General features: G+C 46.7%; 1 protein-coding gene across 1 annotated transcript in view; it reads right to left on the bottom strand.

Annotated features, from left to right (window-relative positions):
- Positions 1-1,085: 1,085 nt before the first annotated feature.
- Positions 1,086-21,443, bottom strand: part of LOC147666339 (lysine-specific demethylase 6A-like) — a gene marked incomplete at both ends in the record, with an annotated part of 314,997 nt that continues 294,639 nt past the window's right edge. Inside the window, 4 exons of the mRNA XM_086949119.1 lie at positions 1,086-1,241; positions 2,608-2,797; positions 3,216-3,350; positions 3,844-4,063. Of these exons, the coding sequence (XP_086805245.1) occupies positions 1,086-1,241; positions 2,608-2,797; positions 3,216-3,350; positions 3,844-4,063 (701 nt within the window). The remainder of the gene's footprint in view (positions 1,242-2,607; positions 2,798-3,215; positions 3,351-3,843; positions 4,064-21,443) is intronic.

A 21,443-nucleotide genomic window follows, 5' to 3' on the forward strand; every position in this document is an offset into this window, starting at 1 on the left:
ATTATAGAGAATCCTTTTCTTCATGACTATGGAAGTGCCTTCCCAGTGTGTTCTGCCAGTTTTTGCAGTATTATCCTTCTACCTGTGTTTGGTACTCGTTTGTATCATGCACATGTCACTTTTCTCGTGTAACAAACTGTTTGCTACCTCTTACATTTGTTTGCTTTAGATACTTGCACAAGTGCCACCATTGCCTACGTAACGTTTGTTCTTGTGCTTGAGTGTCTGCCATTTACTGCAGTTATTATACTTCTACTTGTACTTTGTACGCTTTGTAACCTGCACACGTCACGTTTTCCTCCTGTAATGCACCGTTTGCTACCTCTTGTATTTTGTTTGCTCACAATTGTCATTTTTGCCTCAATTAACTTAATGTTTGCTTTTGTAATTCGTTCACTTGCAATCTTCCCCTCATCTATCAGTTTTGTTCCTATTGTGAAGCGCTCTGAAACATTCGGGTAAAGTCTGCGCTTTATAAAAATGCATAAATAAATAAATAAACAGCAGCCATGTTGCTGGTACCCTGGGTGGAGAGCCCCCTGTTCTCCTGGGCCTGCAACAATGCACATACTGGGCGAGGTGCTAGGTCTCCTCCCCCAGGATCGGCAGGGGGAAGCTTCAAAGGCCTGCCGCCCTTGTGAGCTTCTCCAGACCACTTGCTGTGCTCAGCAACTGGCCCCCACCAGTTCTGACCCCCACATTGGCGGGAAGACTGGCGGAAAACCCTACGTCAGGAAGGGGGGAGTGCCAGCCTGTGCCACCCCACCCCTCAGGTGGGAGAGGCGAGGTGAAGCACGACCCCGGGCTCCGGCCATCTTGAAGATGGGGAGCCCTGCTCAATCACAGTAAGGCTCCTGCCCCCCTACCACAGAGGAGGAGCATGCTAGGGGGTGTACTCACCCCAGGACAGGGGCCTATTGGTCCCTGCCCTTCCTCTACTTTTAACGCCCCTAAATTCAGTATTTAGGGTCATCCTGAACCTTCCTTCCTCAGATCCCGATAAGAAAAGAAGAAAGAAGATCATGAAGAAGACCCCTGTGCAGCTGCTAACATGACGACACCAAATGACTTGGCCCCAGCCCTACCGGCCTGTCTATCCAGAACCATGAGCTGTTCCTGATAATACTGGTTATCATTACTATCCTCTTGACACTTGATGTTAAGCTCAGAAGGATGGTGAGCTGAGCCAAATGTTCCCTCATCATCTTCGTCCTCAGAGTCATCATCTTCAACGTAGGTTTCTAAAATGTGCCAAGGCAGAAGTGGCGAAATCTTACTATAATCCTGTTATCTTTGGAAAGTCTTGAGTAAGGAAGATACAGACAACATTGGGGTTGACTGTGAAGGTATAGTGATCACCGTAGATAAGTTCAATTGAATTGGTACGTCCATCGTCGACGGACTCTTCACCAAAGATGCTGGCGTTGACGGAACAGTGGTCGACAGTGTCATCGTCGACTGGGCAGACGACGACGTAGTAGACTTAGTCGATGGTAATACCTTCGTCGACGGTGGAGGATTTGTCGACGGTACCGTCATCGATGGACTCGACGTAGACGGTGTGGTCGTCGACGGGGGCTTCTTCGATGATTTCCTCGTCTACTATTCCTCAAGAACTGGCTTTTTGGCTGTGATTAAGATCCTGGTAGACAGAATAGGAGAGGTAATGGCCGTCGAGACAGTAGCAGTCGACGATGGGGCAGAAGAAGTCACCAAAAACATTGACGATGGAGTCAAAGTGACAGATTTGAGATGTTCTTTATTCACGGTTTTTGAAGATGTTATTTTAGACTCCTTGACTAATGTATAGAGGGTGGAGACAGAGTTGACCCAGAGGAAAGCTTAGGTGACCTCTGTGAAGGGTCAGAAACCTCATGGGAAGATTTATGGTGTTTTCTTCCCTCACTTGAAGAGCTGTCATGAGACCTAGCTCTTGCTAGAAGTAGAGGCTCGGCCATCCTCCTCAGTCGAAGACAATTTGAGAAATAAAGGCAGTCTTGCCTCTCTATCCCTAAGGATCTTGGTAGGTAAAGTACAGAATATCTTGCAATATTTTGCCTCATGCTTCGGATAAAGGCAATAAATGCAGTCCGTATGTTGGTCATCAACATGGACCTTCTTATCACAGGTCTTGCAGGGTTTGAAAAGAGCTTTTCTGTCAGACATTCTAAAGAGTTGGAGAAGAAACTGAGTGGCACTCAGGGAGACTTCCTTCCACATGACGTGCGATGAAAATTTGAGGAGAACTACATTTGCTGAGTGCGTTATAGAAGGTGCTGGTAGCTGATTGGTTGGAGCTGACTTTTGGTTCTTTCTCAGCAACGGGGAATGATTCAGGCATGTGAATCTATTAAAGATACCTCAATACTGGATAACTATACGCCCACAGTTGAATACGGTGTACCAAGAACAGAACAAGCACAAATTGCTCTCAACACATGGTTAGCTAATTCAGACTTCAATCTAAGATATTTACCTCTGAATCAGTTGGAAAGGCATCTTAGTGCACATAGCACCATGAGATCATATCAATGGCAGAATATGTGCGACACAAACTTCAAAATACATAACATAAGAAACCCTTGCAAGTACCACGTTAAAACACACTTGGAGTTGACAATTCGTCAAGACATCCATCTACCTTAGTTGGACTAGATGTTCTTTTCCTTTTTGCTGGACTGGACAGGTCGTCTACTTGGCTAGAAGGAACCATGTGTAGTGACAAGGATTGTTGTGAAACTGATGTTTGACTGAGACCCAATACGGGTTCAGTATTCGGATGATGAGGTTTACAAGCCTAAGAGCAGAAGAAAAAAAATCAACATCTTTTACACTTTTTTTCATATACTAGAAACAATGAACTGCAACGAAAAAGCAAAAAAGGTAACGGAATGAAAAAAATCTGCAAGAACAATGAATATCACAATCAAAATGTCAGTGAAGAAATATGAACCTTTACTTTATCATACGCACAAATTTCAGTACAAAAAAGTAACATTTTGTTCCATCAGAAATTTCCCAAGGTTCTCTCTACTGGTCCCAATATTAGCTTCATGTTCTGGGCAAAACCCTCGAGTAAAGAAAGGCTTTTTAAGATAGACTTCATATTTCAAATTACTGAAAGCCAGTCCTGCACTCCACAAAAAATAAAGAAACTAAAGATTGAAAAGAACCCTTAAAGCTGGGCACCTGCAGAACATAACCCAACTTCTCACCTGCTGTGCTGAGTTCATGGCACCCTGCCTGGAGGTAAGCTCTGCGGGTATTGGTAGGCTCCATGCCTCCTCAATACTAGGAAGTAATTTAGTTTTATTCTGGAGACTACCTTGTAGGAGGTTACACAACTGAGCCTAGGAGAAATTATGTAAAAAGCAAATTTAACACGCCTACTTTAGTAAGAGAAAGTCCACTAAATCTTACTAAATTTTGTTGATGATTATGTTTTACAGAGCATAAGAATTCAATCTGGGAAAATTCAGAAAGGTACGAAAGAGAAAAGACGGTGACCAGAATATCAATCTTTTTGACAAATAAAAGAGTTGAGCTTTTTAATTCACAGGTTTAATTATTTCGCAATTTCTGAATTGCAAACAATAGTACAATGTGTCCTTTTTGGAATTTCTACTATATGCTATTGCAATAGCAATTGAAATTAACTGAGTTTGTGTGACAAATGCATGGCTAATTATGCATCAATGAACAACTAAAATGGAAACATTACAAGATGCTTGATATATGAAACATGATGAAACAAAGATGCATGAAATTACATATTCTTCCCTCTCTCAGCTCAACACACACTTCCCCATCTAATTAAATATATTAGAAAGCGTAGAAGTTTACCTGTAAATACTTAATCCGTGCTACAAGTGCAGAGGTATTACTACAATTTTTGCTTCTGGTTGCATTTAAGTAGCATTTAATAGCATCCTGAGGCTGGTTACAGGACTCGTACAGTGTGCCTAGATCCATCCAAGCTGCAGCATGACCATGATCTAACTGAACAGCACAAATGTAGGCCTGTAAAGCATCCATAGGCTGATTCTGCTGCTGATACAGCACACTGAAACAGAATCACAGCAAATTAGTCACCGATTTTACATTGAATAGTTTTAACTTACTACAGATTAGTCTGTTGCATTTGCAACAGCACTCTAATATCAACCACACACCTACTCAAAGCCAAAATGCAATTTCAGAAACAGTTATTTACACTTGGTCTTTTTCCAATGAGCATTATTCTCAATCGATGCATGTATCAAAAGTGTAATTTTAAGAGAGTAAACCAAGAGCACAATTTGACAAAATTAACCAGTGCCATGCCCTCTGACCCCTTATAGAAGCAGAAGTAAGTTACTTACCTGCAACTACAATTCTCCAAGACTTTCATCTTCTATAGATTAACATCCTTGAATCATTCCCCTTCCTAAGGCTTGAAGGGCCCCATAATATTAACATTAAAAAGTATTGATAGGCGTTTATACAAATGCACCACCTTTTGAGTCCGTCCAGAAGATAAAACTTCAAATGCTTAACTTTTACAATAGCTTTCCTGATTGCCATAACATATTTAAGAAGAGTTACTGACAGCAAGCACTCAACACAGGAACATCATTTGCAAATACATAAAGGAAGAGCAGTGAAAAGAAAAAATTCACAATTTCTCAGAAAAAGAAAATTAACACTTCTGTGTCAAACTATACAGCTGCCTTTTTTCCTAAAAAACAAAATCACAAGCAGAAAAGGTCCTTCGCATGGTGAATGTCAGAGGAGCAGACATATTACATGCAGAAACTAAAGAAATCAAGAAAGAAAATCAATTCATAATTTCCCTCCACCAGCAAACACAGGCTTTCCAGTCTCCAAGGGACCACCACAATGCGGAATAGTTCAGAGAATCCGAATAGGCTACAGGGCAGCCAGAGAAGCACTGGGGTAAAAACCAAGGGTACACTGAAAAAGAAATATTGGAGCAACACTAGTTTTCTTTACTAATGTCGCTCTTAATGACACCTGTTGGGCAGTCACATGGCCTACAATGTACAAGACATTACTGCATGGACAGAAAAGCGAACAAAGAAGCACAAATGAAACAACAAGTAGTAAAACATCTGTTCACAAACATACTCATTTCAGTTCTGCCTCCGTGGGTACCGAAAATCGCTATAAAATCCATGCACAGCATGATCATGCAGAAAGGGTGCATGCTGCAAAATGTAATGGTTACTTACCTGTCAGAGTAGTTTAGCAGCTTAAAGAATTTTCTGTATTCCCACGCAATTCTCCCACTTTGAGAAACAAGGTAAATTGTAATGGAGGAACTTGGAAAATATATTTTAAAAAGCTCTTCATTTCGTAATGTTACAAAAAGGCGGGGGGAGAACCTAAACATGTAGACCCAGAGTGCATTCGAGGGTATGCGTCCAACACCATGTAAGGAGTCATGGTTCCAAATGGTAGCCTTCGACACTCAAGGGGCAGGAGTTAGACAATAAAGGGGCAATTCCATCCCCAACCACTAAATGAAAGAGTAATGCACAGCATGTGAATCTAGGAAAGATCCATATTGCAAAACCCTTAATGTTAGAGTACACCATTTAGCAGTATATTCCGAACCCTGACTTGACTTCAAAAACATAACCTAAATATAGGGCAATGTAGCCAGATACATAGCAGATTAGGAGGGTTTCCCTATTCCATCATGCAATGTACTGACAGCTTCTGGAGAGCTCCAGTTCTGTAGCTGGAACAGTGAAGAAGACCTGGACAAATTTCTTACCTTCAGTAACACCTTATCTGGTAGAGACATGATCTAGCTGCTCTTACCTTTAAACTTCCCAGTGTCAGACTGGATCCGGAAGATTTTTCTTGAGCTGTACCACCGTACAACTATAGGTTTCATTGGTCGACACTGCTTGACGTCGTCATCTCAGTCATTGAGACGTCCCCGTAGTCTATAAAGGCGCCACCTCAGCATGCCGATGTCAGTACTTTTCACGACTTTCCATGCAAGAAGCACGGAGCCACGAAGCTGACAGTCAATGGTGTCTTCTGACAACAAGGTCCCTGAAGGGGTAAGCCTGAGGTCAGTCTTTGAGTGTGTGACATCATTTGCTGCCCGAGTGTGTACAACAAATGCTTAACATTACCCTCAGATAAAGCCTTATTTATCGCCCAAACTACCAAAAATAGAGAACAAGGTGCTATCGCCTTTCACCTCTCCTCACCTTTGGGGTTCCACTGGACTCTGAATATACTATAGCAAAATAAGGTATATTGTGCACAGAGGTTGATCAGCAGTGGGATATACAACTTTGCATTTTTGGGACTGACATTGGTCGGCAGTTGATCACACAACAAAACTCTTAAATTGTGTTTAGAATTCAGATTTTTTGAATTTGACACATTTTTCCAAATTAGTCAAAGTCTTGTTAGGGCCTTGGTTAAGTCCCTTTAGAATTTTAGAAAAATAAAAGCTCACTTTAGTTAGGGGTAAGGAGTTTCTTTTTTACAATGTCTTGTAACATGATTCAAGCTGTTCGTGAAAATCATAACAATGGCATAGAGAACCAGGTTGAGGAGCTCGACCTCACCCTGATCTTAATTTAGATTTTAGTGAGTTATAGTTGTAAGAAAGTGGCTCTGTATACACCGGACCAAAGTAAGGTACAGTGTGCACAGAGTCCACAGTCCCCTCAGGTTTGGCAGAGGCTAAAGTTAGCTATAACCTTACTCGCTAAAGTGGTAGCTTGGTCGAGCAGTAAGGCAGTTTCAGAGGACAGTGTAATGCATTTGTTGTACACACTCAGTCAGCAAATGGTCTCACAGACTCAAGAACTGAACTCTAGGCCAATTGTTTGTATAAAAAATATATAGTTTTATTTTAGAACCAACAATAGGTATTAAAATATACTTTCTCAGAAGGAGTTACTTTAGTTAAATACTTTTCAAATACGCAATAGACTTAAATACAAAAGCTACTGTTGTTGCAATAGGCAACACAATTTCAAACACAATGTGAAATTGAGTTCAATGGAAATTTCTAGTTAAATGCAATTAGTTACTTTAAGGATTACTTTTCTAACCAAAGGACTGGATCGTAGATTCCGTCCTGGGACATCACCTGTAAACAATTGAGTAATAGCGTTTTGGTTACAGTTGTGATTTTTAAGGAAGATTATTGTATTTTGAAAGTTGAGAAACTGTTTCACATTCATTCACCAATGTTATCCTATGGGAGAAAATTCACTTAGCAGGTAAGTAATGTTAACGTTACTTTTTCTTACTCAGTGTTGGATCCTGGATCCAGCACTGGTGCATATCCTGTAAAAAATTGATAGAATGCGTTTAAGTCATACAGGCGATTTTTAAGGAATATTTGTAGTTTGTGAAAAGCGACAGTTGGAAACTTTTCTGTTGAAAACCAGACAATGGATTCCTACGGAACGAAATACAAGTTACTGGTAAGTACGGTTAAAATAATTTTTCAGGGTCAGCGCTGGGCTACAGGATGCAGCACTGGGTTCTCGCCTCATAACAGGTGAGTAAATCAGAATTCGTTGGTCAGTTGATTTTAGATGAATATTTTAAAGTTTCAAAACTCAAAACTTAAAACAATTTCCAAGTGAAACCAGTCAGTGTCACCCTTTGGAAGAAAAGTGAGTTAATGGCTTTTGGGCAAGTTCTCGACTGGAAGAGTTAAGGTTCTGGGCATAGACTCAAGGGTCTCCCAGGGTCAGGTAGGTAAAGTTGGTGCACACCCTCAGCGGCACAGGGGCAGCCGGGTGCAGAGGTAGTTAGGCCCAATGTTATCCAATAAGAGGCAGGGGGGGGTTGCGGTTGGTGGCTGCTGGCAAGCAGGCCACGCGGCTGTGGAAGCTGGGCTCCTGGTCACTTGTTCAGGGCAAAGGGGGAAGTAGATTAGGACAAAGGTTGCACTACCAGGGCCAATCGGGCGGCTGGGTGCAGGGTGCTTTTGAGCCGTCGGGCGCTCAATGTTAATCAATGGAGATCTTGGAAGGTGAACAAAGGCTGCAGGCTCGGGGACGGAGATTCTTCAGGAGCGACCAACACTTCGACGGGTAAGTTGGGATCTTGGAGGATAGGTAGACACCCAGGAGTTGGGCACATGGGGCCGGGGGCACGGGGTGCAGGGGTGTCTTTGAACGTCAGGAAATCTTACCCTTTGCTGGTCACGGTTGAAGAGGTCTCCTGTTGTGAGACTGCAGGCGTCGTCAGGGTCGTCGAGGAGGGTCCTCGGGCAATTGATTTCAGGTCACAATCGCTGGGCGATGTCATCAGGGTCTTTGTCCACACGGGCAGAGGCCGGGCTCAGCGGGTGCAGAGTGGGCTAGATTTGCAGTTCCTGGCTGGCACCAGGGGCGTTGCTGTTTGAGCAGAACTGCTCATGGGAGTCCCAGTCTTTAAGAGGTTCAAGGCAGGCAGGTCCTCCGGGGTTTTCAAGGTTGCTGTCCGCAGGAGACGCCGTGATTTAGCAGAAGCAGGTTCAAGGATCAACAGGCCTGTAGGGCTGGGGCCAAGTCAGTTGGTGTTGTCCTCTTGTTAACAGCTGCACGGAAGGTGGTCTTCTTGATCTTCTTTCGTGTTTTCAAATCGGGATCTGAGGAAGGAAGGTTCAGGGTGCCTCTAAATACTAAATTTAGGGGTGTTACAGATAGGGGAAGGGCAGGGACCAATAGGTCCCTGTCCTGGGGTGAGTACCCCCCCTATCCTGCTCCTCTCCTGTTGAAGGGGGGCAGGAGCCTATCTCTGCTTGGGCAGGGCTTCCCATCCTCAAGATGGCCAGAGCCCGGGGTCGTACTTCACCTCGCCTCTCCCACCTGAGGGGTGGGGTTGGCACAGGCCGGCACACCCCCTTTCCTCACGTAGGGTTTCCTGCCAGTCTTCCAACCAGAGAGGGGGCCAGAACCAGTGGGGGCCAGTTGCTGGGTACAGCAAGTGGTCTGGAGAAGGTCACAAAGGCGGGCATGCCTTTGTAGCTTCCACTGCCCACCCTGGGGGAGGAGACATAGCAACTCGCCCAGGACGTGCATTGTTGCAGGCCCAGGAGAGCGGATGGTTCTCTACCCAGGGCTCAAGCAACATGTCTGCTATGTGGCAGCCTAGGCAGCCTCAGACAAGACGTGGATTGTAGGTTAGGATCAGGGGCAACTCTAAGTTGCCCTCTGTCATACATTTGGCATTAAATCCTACACTGGCATCAGTGTGGGTTTAATGTGCTGAGAAGTTTGATACCAAACTCCTCAGTCTTCAGTGAAGCCATCATGGCGCTGAGGAGTTTGTAATGACAACCTCCCAGCACCATATACTCTTAATGGCAGCACTGCACTTGCAGTGCCCATGAATGGCCCTGGGTACTGTAGGGGCAAAGGGCTCATGCACCTGTGCCCACACCACTGGCATCGTGCACCCAGCTAGAGGGGTGACTGATGGATGCCAGGGCAGTGTGGTTGTGGGCATGGCACACAGGGATGTGTGCCATGTCGACTCTTTGTTGAGATCTACACCAAGACACTCAGCCTGCAAAGGCAGTGTGTGTGTGTGTGTGTGTCAGGGCCCCTAAGGGTGGCACAATAAGTGCTGCAGCCCTTAGGAGTCTTCTCTGGTCACAATGCCCTGGGAACCTAGGGTACCACTTACCAGGGGATGACAGGTGACCAGAGATGCCAATTGGGATTTAGTTTCAACACAGATTTAGGGAAGGAACACAGGCCCTGGGCACCTGATAGGCAGGAGCCCAGGGCACACTGTCAAAGCACATCAGCAAATCAGCAAAAAGTGGGGGCATACCAAGCAAGAAAGATGGCACTTTCTCACACAGGGGCACACGGGTGGCTGGGTGCAGGGTGCTTTTCAGTGGTCGGGCGCTCAATGTTATTCAATGGGAGACTTGGGAGTTGAACAAAGGCTGCAGGCTCGGGGACTGAGATTCTTCAGGTGCGACCATCACTTCGAGAGCTAAGTTGGGATCTTGGAGGATAGGTAGGCACCCAGGAGTTGGGCACAGGGGTCAGTGGGGCGCCGGGTGCAGGGGTGTCTTTTGTCATCGGGAAATCTTACCCTCAGCTGGTCGCGGTTGGAGGGGTCCCTGGTTGGGAGGCTGCAGGCGTCATCAGGATCGTCGAGGAGGGTCTTTGGGCACTGGAATCCGGGTCACAGTCACCGGGGGGACATCCTCATGGTCTATGTCCAATCAGGCACAGGCAGGGCTTGGCAGGAGCAGTGTGTGCTGGATTCAGGGTTCCTGGCTGGAACCAGTGTTTGTTGCTGTTTGAGCAGAACCACTGCTCATGGGAGTCCCAGTCTTTAGGTGAGCAAGGCAGGCAGGTACTCCGGGGTTTGAGGTTTCTGCCCGCAGGAGACGCCGGGGTTTAGCAGGAGCAGGTTCAAGGATCAACAGGTCTGTAGGTTTCTGGGGCCAAGTCAGTTGGTGGCGTCCTCTTGTTAGCAGCTGCACGGCAGGTCTTCTTGTTTCTTGTTCTTCATGTATTCAAATTGGCATCTGAGAAAGGAAGGTTTAGGGTGTCCCTAAATACTAAATTTAGGGGCTTTACAGGTAAGGCATAGGCAGGGACCAATGGGTCCCTCTCCTGGGGTGAATACACCCCGTATCCTGCTCCTCTCCTGTGGGAGGGGGGTAGGGGCCTATCTCTGATTGGGCAGGGCTCCCCATCCTCAAGATGGCGGTAGCCCGGAGTTGGGCTTCACCTCGCCTCTCCCTCCGGAGAGGTGGAGTTGGCACAGGCTGGCACTCCCCCTTTCCTCACCTAGGGTTTCCCGCCTGTCTTACTACCAGAGTGGGGGTCAGAACCGGTGGGGGCCAGTTGCTGAGTACAGCAGTTGGCCTGGGGAAGCTCACAAGAGACGGCATGCCTTTGAAGCTTCCCCTGCCCATCCTGGGGGAGGAGGCTTGGCACCTTGTCCCAGATTGTGCATTGTTTCAGGCCCCCGTGAGCTGCAAGCTCTCGACCCAGGGCCCAGAAACATGTCTGGTGGTGGCAGCCTCGGTAGCCACGCAGTCAGGACACTGGGAGTTGGTTAGGTTTCAGGGGGCATCTCTAAGATGCTCTCTGTAGTGCATTTGGCATTAAAACCCACACTGGCATCAGTGTGGGTTTAATGTGCTGAGAGGTTTGATATCAACCTTCTCAGTATTCAGTGTAGCCATCATGGCGCTGTGGAGTTCATAAAGACAACATCCCAGCACCATATACTCTTAATGGCATCACTGCACTCACAGTGCCCAGAAATGGCCATGGGAACTGTAGGGGCACAGGGCTCATGCACCTGTGCCCACACCACTGGCATAGTGCACCCAGCTAGAGGGGTGACTGATGTATGCCAGGGCAGTGTGTTTGCAGGCATGGCACACAAAGATGTGTGCCGCCATGTCGACTCTTTGTTTAGGTCTGCACCAGGACACTCAGCCTGCAAAGGCAGTGGGTGTGTGTCAGGGTACAGGGCCCCTAAGGGTGGCACAATAAGTGCTGCAGCCCTTTGGGGTCTTCTCAGGTCACAATGCTCTTACCAGGGGCCAGAGAGGCCAATTGGGTTTTATTTTCAACACAGTTTCAGGGTAGGAACTTAGGCAGGGCTCGACAAATCCACTCGACCGCTCGCATTTGGGAGGTAAATTTTATGAAGTCGAGCTATTTTTAGGTCCTACTTGCCCTTTCTGGTGAGTAGGAAAACATACTAACTTTTGTCCTCCGTCTTTGAAAGCGAACCAAATGTGACAAGATAACAAGATTTAAAGGCCTTTTTATTGCTCACAAAGCAAATGAGCAATAAAGATGCCTTTAAATCTTGTTATCTTGTCACATTTGCTCCGCTTTCAGAGACGGAGGTCAAGTAGGTTACTGTTAGGTCGAGGAGTTTTTTTTAAAAGTACTAGACCTGCAGGACTAGTACTATTTTTCAGATTTCTCGAGCCCTGACAGGCCCTGGGCACCTGGTTGGCAGAAGCCCAGGGCACACTCAGTCATAACACATCAGCAATTCAGCAAAAAGTGGGGGCATACCATGCAAGAAAGATGGCACTTTCTCACAATGGTCTCTATTCAAACTTAAAAATATTACCATGGGGTCCCAACTATACAAACTAAAGCTTCAGGAGCAAGTTGCAGGGTATTAAAACAAGTTACTTACCTGTAACTTTGGTTTCCCAGTATTGGTAACTTTCATAGATTCCCATGCTTTTGTATCATTCCCCGTCGTCGGAATAGGAGTCTCGGTAACAAAAATAACATAGCAGTAGGTACAAAAGAGAAAGAAAAAGGCTTAGGCCTCATTCCCTTTTGTAGCATATCCGCCTCTGTGTAAAAGAGACCAAATCAGGCATCAGCCAATCAGAAGAGCCTCACGCCATAGGACCCTCCTTAAGGAACCTCAGAGCCTCAGATTTTCGTAGCCGTTGTGTAACAGTCACCATATCTGCTAAAGACTGAGTTTTCCTCGGGGAGGTGGGTGGGCGCATGGGAATCTATGAAAGTTACCAATACTGGGGAACAGGTAAGTAACTTGCTTTCTTAACCCCAGTATTGGAACTTTCATAGATTCCCATGCTTTTGTATCAGAGTAGCAAGCAGTCAGTAATAACAAACATTTTGTGGCATAAATATACATTACAATAGCCATCATTACAAGAAGACCCAAAATGTTTAGAATAAGGGAAGGTGGGATAGAAAGGAAAGCTCACCAATTAGTGGAAGAGGTTCCTCAGGACCGCCTGGCCCAAGAGCCGTATCTCCCTGTTATAAAGATTCCAAGTAGTAATGCTTAGTAAAGGTGTGGACGCTGCTCCAAGTCGCAGCTCTGCAAATGTCTTTGATCTGCACCCCCGCGAAGAGGGCTGTTGAAGAAGCCACTGATCTTGTGGAATGCGCTCGAACTCTGCCGGTCAGTGGTTTACCCGCTGCAGTATGGCAATGTAGAATGGCACTGGTAATCCATCTCACAATCCCCTGTTTTGATATAGGGAGACCCTTGCCAGGACCACCAAAATCAATGAACAATTGGGAGGATTTCAGAAATCCTTTGGTGCGATCCAAGTAAAATTTTAAGCACCTTTGCACATCCAGAGAATGTTCGTGGAAGAAGCTCTAGCCTGGGAGAGAACATCTTTTATTTTATTCGAGATGGGAAAATTCATGAATTCTCGCTGTTCAGGAGCCATGCTGTCCAGTGCAATGACTCTGGATTTGGATGCCAAACTTGCCTTTCTTACATTGTGAGAAGGTCTGGGATGTTCTCAAGGGAAGAAAAGGAACCAGCAACAACAGATGGAGCTCCGTGTACCAAAACTGTCTCTGCCAAGCAGGGGCTATCAAGATCATCTTGCATGGTTTTATCTTAATCTTCCTGATGAGCTTCGGGATCAGTGGAATGGGGGGAAAGGCGTAGACAAATGTCCTTGACCAGGCTATCGAAAATGCATTCCCCAATGATGTTCGGTGGTGAAGCCTGCTTGCATAAGACCGGCATTTCTTGTTGGTCGGAGTGGCAAATAGATCTATTGCCGGTTTGGCCCACTGATGGAAGACCTCGTCCAGTACCCGCTGATTCAGCTTCCACTCGTGGCTGACCATGGATAACCTGCTTAGTCTGTCGGCATTCTCGTTCAAAACCCCCGGCAGGTGTTCTGCCTGCAGCAACATTCCATGAAGGATCGCCCATTCCCAGATCTCTCGAGCTTCCAGAGACAACGGGAGAGACCTGGTTCCTCATTTGTTCACGTAATGCATGGCCGTGGTGTTGTCCGTCCGGATGAGAACTTTTGCACCTCTTAAGCGAGGAAGAAAAGCTTGAAGAGCCAGTTTGATTGCTCTTAGCTCCAAGAGATTGATATGGAGTCGACGGTCCTGAGGAGACCAATGTCCACTGACATGCAGGTCTTGCATCACCGCTCCCCAACCTTCCAATGACGCATTCGTTGTCACCACCTGAGGAGATGGATCGCTTACGAAGGATAGACCTTGGGACAAGTTCTCTTGCTTTGTCCACCACAGATCTTTTGACTGGGTGTGAGTATTTGATTGATTCAGATGCTCCGTCCATCACCACCCCCTTTTGTACCGCTTTTGGCCGCAATATGTGTGGCAGGGTATGCTCAGACGTGAGTCCCTTGCTCACTTTGCCACTGGATTCAAGCAAGCCGGGCTGAAGACAGCTGGAATGCCAGAAACCGGTCCTCGGAAGCTTGTTTCCGGACCAGGGAAGACATGGCTTGGCAGTTCGGGCTGGACTGTTCCCATGAGGCACAGGATCAGACTGATTTGCATATAGCCATGTCTGAACTGGGGTGGCAGAGTGGGCTAAAGAACGGTGATGGATTAAACCCAGATCTTTTGACTGGGTGTGAGTGTTTGATTGATTCAGATGCTCCGTCCATCACCACCCCCTTTTGTACCGCTTTTGTCAACCACAAGGCCGCTCTTTTCATCGTCGGGGTGATGGCCACTTTGTCGTCGAATAATCCAAGGATTTGCTTCGATTGGATGTCCAGTTGTTCCTGAAGGACGCATCCTCAATCTGCAGTGTGGAATTTTAGGAATGCATGCGGAAATTAGCCCTAGAAGAGATTTATAGCGGCGTACTGAAAGACTCCTTTTTCGTAAGTCTCACGCCATGGTTTGCAATTTCTCCTGCCTCGCCAAGGTTGGGAAAGCTTTTGAGAGATTCGAGTTCAGGATGGCTCCTAGGAAGAGTGCTGTCCTGGACGGGATCAGAGATGACTTCTCTTTGTTTAAAGTGAGTCCTAGATTCACGATGGATTCCGACCGAAACCAGGAAGACTATCACACAGGCACTCGTCACCAGCCGACTGGACTACGGAAACACCCTCTACGCCGGAACCACAGCCAAGCTACAGAAAAGACTCCAACGCATCCAGAACGCCTCCGTTCGACTCATCCTGGACATCCCCCGACACAGCCACATCTCCGGCCAACTGAAGGACCTGCACTGGCTCCCCGTCAGCAAGAAGATCACGTTCAGGCTTCTCACCCACACACACAAATCTCTAAACGACCTGGGCCCTAAGTACCTCAACGACCGCCTGACCTTCTACGCACCCACCCGCCAGCCAGCTACGTTCGATAAGCCTCGCCCTCGCCGCCGTACCACGCATCCGAAGAGTCACCGCTAGTGGCAGATCCTCCTCCTACCTGGCGGCCAAGACATGGAACTCCCTCCCCATCCATGTTCGGCTGACCCAGGACCATCTACCCTTCAGGAGACAACTCAAGACCTGGCTGTTCAAGCAATAGCGGATCCCTTCCCCCAAAAGCCTTGAGACCCTACCGGGTGAGTAATGCGCTATACAAGTGTTATGATTGATTGATTGATTGATACATTTTGAAACAGGTTTGTACATGCTCGTACAGCTTCCCTCGCTGCCTCCCTGGACGGAGCCTTTATCAACCAGTCGTCCAGGTAAGGGAAGACTTGAAAGTGATTTCTTCGAAGAAACGCCGCTACAGGCGCCAGCACCTTTGTGAAGATCCTGGGGGCTGAGAGAAGACCAAAAGGTAAAACCTTGAATTGAAAGTGGCTCCTGGCTACTGTAAACTGTAGAAACCTGTGCGCTGGGTTAATTGGTACATGAAAATACGCTTCTTCGAGATAGTGTGGGGCCATGAAATCTCATTGATTGACAAGCCGTAGAATGTCTTGGAGAACACATCCGGAAAGATAGGGAGATGAGATCGGTGTTGAGCTCCATGAGATCTAAAATGGGGCGTCATTTCTCTAGCGTCTTCCTTACCAGGAAGAACCTGGAATAGAATCTCTCTCCTTTTTGGTCGGGGGAACCGGCTCTATAGCACCCTTCAGGAGCATTTGATGGACTTCGAGCCACAGAAGACGCAGATGTTTTCACGGAATGGCAGCAGGGGGCTTGGATGGTGGGATTTCGGTGAATCCCAAAGTATGGCCTTTTCGAATGATGTTGAGCACCCAACGGTCTGATGTTATCTTGGACCAATTCCGAAGGTATCGTGACACCCTGCCTCCTACTGATGGACTTGCGGAGGTGGGCACAGTAGGAAGAGCCAGGAGGCCGCTATTGTCTCTTGGACGTATCCCGTCCATGGCAAGCTTGTTTCCCTCTGTTATTAGGTCTCGAGTAATTAGAGGACTGGCCTTGCCGCTGGTGAGAAGGTTGGCGATATTGCTGCGAACCTGAGCCATCGGACGAGTACCTATGTTGTTAAGATCCTCTGTAGGTGTGCTTTTGCCTCTGGATCCTCTAAAAGGAGCTTTACAGTACTGAAGTGTACCCAACGACTTAGCGGTCTCAATATCTTTTTTAATATCCTGGAGAGTGTCGTCTATCACCTTTCCAAATAATTCCTCTCCATCAAAAGGAAGATCCAAGATTTTATTTTGGATCTCGGGCCTAAACTAGGTCGCCTTAAGTCATCCCTGGCGACGAAGGACTGCGGCCCCAGCCAAAGAACGAAAAGCCGTCGTAGCAATATCCATGGTACAGTCGATCTCCATTGATGCTGCCTCACCTTCTTGCAGAACCTTTCTAGCTTCGGTCTTCGACTCAGGAGGAAGCTGATCCAAGTACGGTGACATCACACCAAAGTTGGCGATCATATCTGCCTAAAATCGTTAGGTCATTCGCAGCCCGCACTAATAGACTCGCCATTAAGGAGATCCTCTTCCCGGCGTTGTCCAATCTCCTTCCCTCTTTATCCGGAGGAGTTGTTAATGGAGCAGATGGGTTGCGGGACTTTCTCTGCGCCGCTTGAGAAATGACAGAATCCGGTCTTGGGTGTCCTGTCAAAGAAGCCAGACCATCCTCAGGCGCCTTGTATTTCTTGTCTAGACGCGGTAATACAGGGACCACCGTCGCTGGATTTTTTTAATGTCTTAAGACATTCATCCCACAGATGCTGGACAATAGGTATGGATCTTGTTGCCTTTTTATAAGGTTCTTTAAAGTCATATAAGAAACATTCGGTGGCAACAGAAGGCATTGCTAATTTGAATCTGCCAGCCGCTCTCTCCATCAGTTGATGAAACCCCCCTATATCCGCTGGCGGGGAGTCCACCGGATACGAGCATGGAGCTGCCGGGTCTGGGATGACCCTCATCCCATTCTGAAGCTTGATCAGGTACATCATCCAAATTTTGATCCTCGTCCGAGGAATCATCATGGGTGTCCATTGGTCTAGACGGCTCCTGTGGAACTGAGGTCTGTGGCTGAGGAGATACCTGGGCCAGCAACTCAGGAACAATCATAGAGGAAGCCGCAGGGACAGGCATGGCTTGCGCAACCTAAGCTGGAGCAGGATGTGCACTTCTAGCTTTGTAATCCTGTGGCATGTTCTGAAGGTCCAGTAAGAAAGATGACGGTACAGAAACCATGTCTTGTCTGGACTACTACTGTGGCTGTGTTGAATGATGATGATAGCCACATTCCTGGTCGTACTCTCCATCACAATCCGTTGACTGACCTTCTTGTCGATGATGCTGACGCGGAGTCCTCACTGTCACTGGAGACAGTGTACTTCCTGGACTTCAACTTCTGGAGCCATGTAAGAAGTTTACCCTCACAGTCCCGGAGGGTCTTGGTTGAAAAGGTGCAGCAGATCTTGCAGTCCGCAGCCTTGTGATCAGGATAGAGGCAGTAGATACAGTCTTTATGCTTATCCTCAATATATAACCTTTTCTTGACACAGGTGGAACAAGGCTTGAAAAGGGCCTTCTTTTCCTTGTCAGACATCCTGGCAGGAACAGCTAACAATTTGAAGAGAAACCTGAAGAAAAAACTACTGAAGAACAGAGATTGAGAAGAGCTCAAAGGAGACTCCCTAAGCACAAAGTGCGGTAGAAAATCTGAGGCTTCTTCAGGAGGGTTCTATGGGGTGAGGCTCTTCTGATTGGCTGATGCCTGATTTGGTCTCTCTTACACAAAGAGGCGGATATGCTACAAAAGGGAATGAGGCCTAGGCCTTTTTCTTTCTCTTTTGTACCTACTGCTATGTTATTTTTTGTTACCGACACTCCCATTCCGACGACGGAGAATGATACAAAAGCATGGTAATCTATGAAAGTTCCAATACTGGGGCAGGCTAAGGACCATCCTTCTGAGAATGGTGAAGAGCTCGGAGATGAAGAAGAGGGAGGGGATGAGGATAACTACCACTTCATAGGGAGGGAACGGCCCCAGTGCCCCTCAATCCAAGAATACAACTCACAGTACCTAGATCCCACACAGGTGGGTCAGGTGCTTCTAAGGACATTGAGGACAGCCTCAATGAGGAGACCAACCTTTTAGTAAGGTTGACAAAAATATTAGATCGAGACCAGACTCCTGGCTCTGGAAAAAGAGTGCGAAGAGATGGACTTAGCTCCCATATAAGGCGGCAGTAATTAACTAAACAAGGATAGAGACCAATGTTATGATCCTAAAATCCCCAAAGGGATTGTCCCTAAATATGAAGAGGGTGAGGATATCTCAAAATGGTTCACAGCCTTTGAGGGGGGCCTATGAAATGAAAAAGGTGACTAAGTCACACTGGGGGTCACTCATTTGGGAACTGTTCACTGGTAACTGCAGGTACAGACTCCTGTCTACTACAGAGGCAGATGCTGGGTCTTATGACCTCAGGAAGAATACACTGATTGAGGGCTTTGAACTCACAACTGAGGAATATAAAATTAGATTCAGTGAGCTGAAATCAGTCCTGGATTGAAATCGTACTCAGTTAAGACACTAGATAGATGTACATGATTTCAATGTACTTTACAATTTGTTTATGAAGGAACATATGTCGAATAATTGCACTAATGAAAAGTTACATCAGTATTTGATAGACCTAGGTCTCATTTCTCCCCAAGAATTGTGAAAGAAGGCAGACCACTGGGTCAAAACTAGGGTAACAAAAACAGCCACTGGGGGTGACCAAAAAAGGGGTACAAACCTCCCCAGGGGAAAGGGGGTGAGAACCGCTAAGATAAAAAGACAGTCTTCAAAAGGGTCCCAAAACTCTTCCCAGTCCAGTAAGAGATACAAATAGAAGAAGTTTGATCCCCTAAAGGACTGGTGTTTCAACTGTAAGAAGAGAAGATTCTACTTGTCCCAACAAGAAGCCCACCTAGTCCTCTTCCAGTTAGTACTGGTGTAGCCAAACTCCAGATATGATCAACAGTGTGCCCAGAGAAAATCAGGGTTCACACCGAAGCAGTTCTAATCACGGAGGCTTAAGTTCAGTTTGCTACTTTAGCTGTGCAGCCTCCTCAATTTGCAATACCCCTGGATTAATGGGACTAGAATAGAGGCCCTCAAGGAAGCAGGTGCCAGTGTCACCATGGTGAGAGATACACTGGTTTCGCCAAAACAATATCTTATCGGGAAAACGTACTCAGTTACAAATGCTGACAGTATTACTTCTAACTATGCCACGACCTGAAAACCTCAGCAGGGGCGGCGGTAGAATTGAAAACTCATGCAGCAATGCTGGACATCCCTGAGATTGTGCTTATCAAGACTAGAGCACAGAGTCGAAAGCAGGGTGAAAAAGAAGTGTTGGAGACTGAAAGATTGGCCCAACCTTCCAAGAGTAAAGGTAAGAAGCCTGGGAAACAAGCTTCTGAACAGCTAAAAACTCAGGGCCCTCTCCTCAGGGAGAGGACTTTGAAGCCTCAGAGGGAAATGCGCTTGTGGAACTTGACCCTTACCAGGTTGAGCTCTTAGGCACAGGGGACCCACTAGGGAAGAAGTGTGCCTGGGACAGCAGACCTGTCCAACTATTGAGAGCCTGATACAGCAAGCTGAAGCACAGGAAAAGGGAGAGGTCAGTGGTACCCACCAAGTCTACTGGGAGTAGGGACTACTGTACACTGATGCCAAGGACTGCAACCCTGGAGCTATAGGAGAGTAGTAGTGTCTTAGAAGTACAGGGAGTTCTTACTCACTTTGGCTCATGACATCCCACAGCTGGATAGCTGGGCCAAACCAAACTTGGGAAAGGCTAGTTAACCACTTTTACTAGCCCCAGATATCTCAGAAGGTAAGGAGTTTTTCTGCTCTTGTGTCACGTTTCAAGCCGCTGGCAAAACAGGTGGACACCCTAAGGACCCTTTAATTCCAAAGCCAGTGGTTGGGTTCCCTTTGAAAGACTAGGTGGGGACATAGTGGCTCACTTGAACCTCCCAGACATGAGTAAACAAAATGTATACTGGTGGTAGTGGATCATGCCACCAGGTATGAAGAGGCTATTCCCCTTAGGACTACTACAGCTAATGCAGTAGCCAAGGCAGTCATTGGTGTCTTCACCAGAGAAGGGTTTCCTAAGTAGGTTGTTTCAGACAAGGTGTCAAACTTTATGTCTCCTTACCTGAAACATATGTGGACAGAGTGTGCAGTGCAGTACACGTTTACTACACCCTAACACCCACAAACCAATGGCTTGTTGGGAGGTTTAACAAGACATTGAAAGGCATGATTATGGGGCTCCGTGAAAAGCTCAAAAGGAGTTGGATGTCCTCTTACCCTGCTTGCTTTTTGCCTACAGAGAGGGGCCTCAGAAGGAATAGGTTTTTCCTACTTTGAACTTCGGTTTGGACATCTTGTCAGGGGACCACTCTGTCTTGTTAAAGAGAGTTGGGAGAAGCCTCTCCAAGAACCCACACAATATATTGTGGACTATTTATTAGGCCTAAGGTCCAGAATGGCAGAGTGCATGGAAAAAGATTCCACAAATCTTGAGGCCTGCCAGGAGCTCCAGAAGCACTGGTATGACCAAAAAGCTGCACTGGTGGAGTTCAACCAGAGCAAAAGGTGTGGGTTTTTGGAGGCAGTGGCACCCAGGGCTCTCCAGGACAAATGAGGTGACCCTTACCCTCATCTTAGAGAAGAAAAGTGAGGTCACCCTCTTGATTGGCCTGGGCACAAGCATGACCCCCAAAAGGGTGATCCATGTGTACCACCTTAAGATTCTTCATGACAGGGCTGACATCACCATGCTGAAGATGACTGATGAGGATCAGGAGACAGAGTGAACCTCTTCCTGACCTCCTTACAGCCCCAAAGATGGTTCAGTAGATGGAGTTGTCTCTGCCCAACAGCAAGCTGACTGCAAGCAAGTCTTCCAGCAGTATGCTAAGCTCTTTTCCGTAACCTCTGGTCAGACAAACTGGAGTAGTCTTTATGTGGACACTGGGGACAGTGTACCTGTCAAAAATAAAAACTATGGACAGTCTGATCAAGTTAAGGAGAGCAACAGACCTGAAGTCAGCAAGATGCTTGAGCTAGGGGTTATTGAACCCTCAGAGAGCCCCTTGGCCAGTCTTGTGGCTCTAGTCCCCAAACCTCATACACAGGGTGGAAAGAGAGAAATTAGGTTCTGTGAGGACTATAGAGGGCTCAACTCTGTCACCAAGACAGATGTTATATCCTTATGATGATG

This window comes from Lissotriton vulgaris, unplaced genomic scaffold (assembly GCF_964263255.1).
Source record: "Lissotriton vulgaris unplaced genomic scaffold, aLisVul1.2 SCAFFOLD_2420, whole genome shotgun sequence".
NCBI classification, from domain to species: Eukaryota; Metazoa; Chordata; class Amphibia; order Caudata; family Salamandridae; genus Lissotriton; species Lissotriton vulgaris.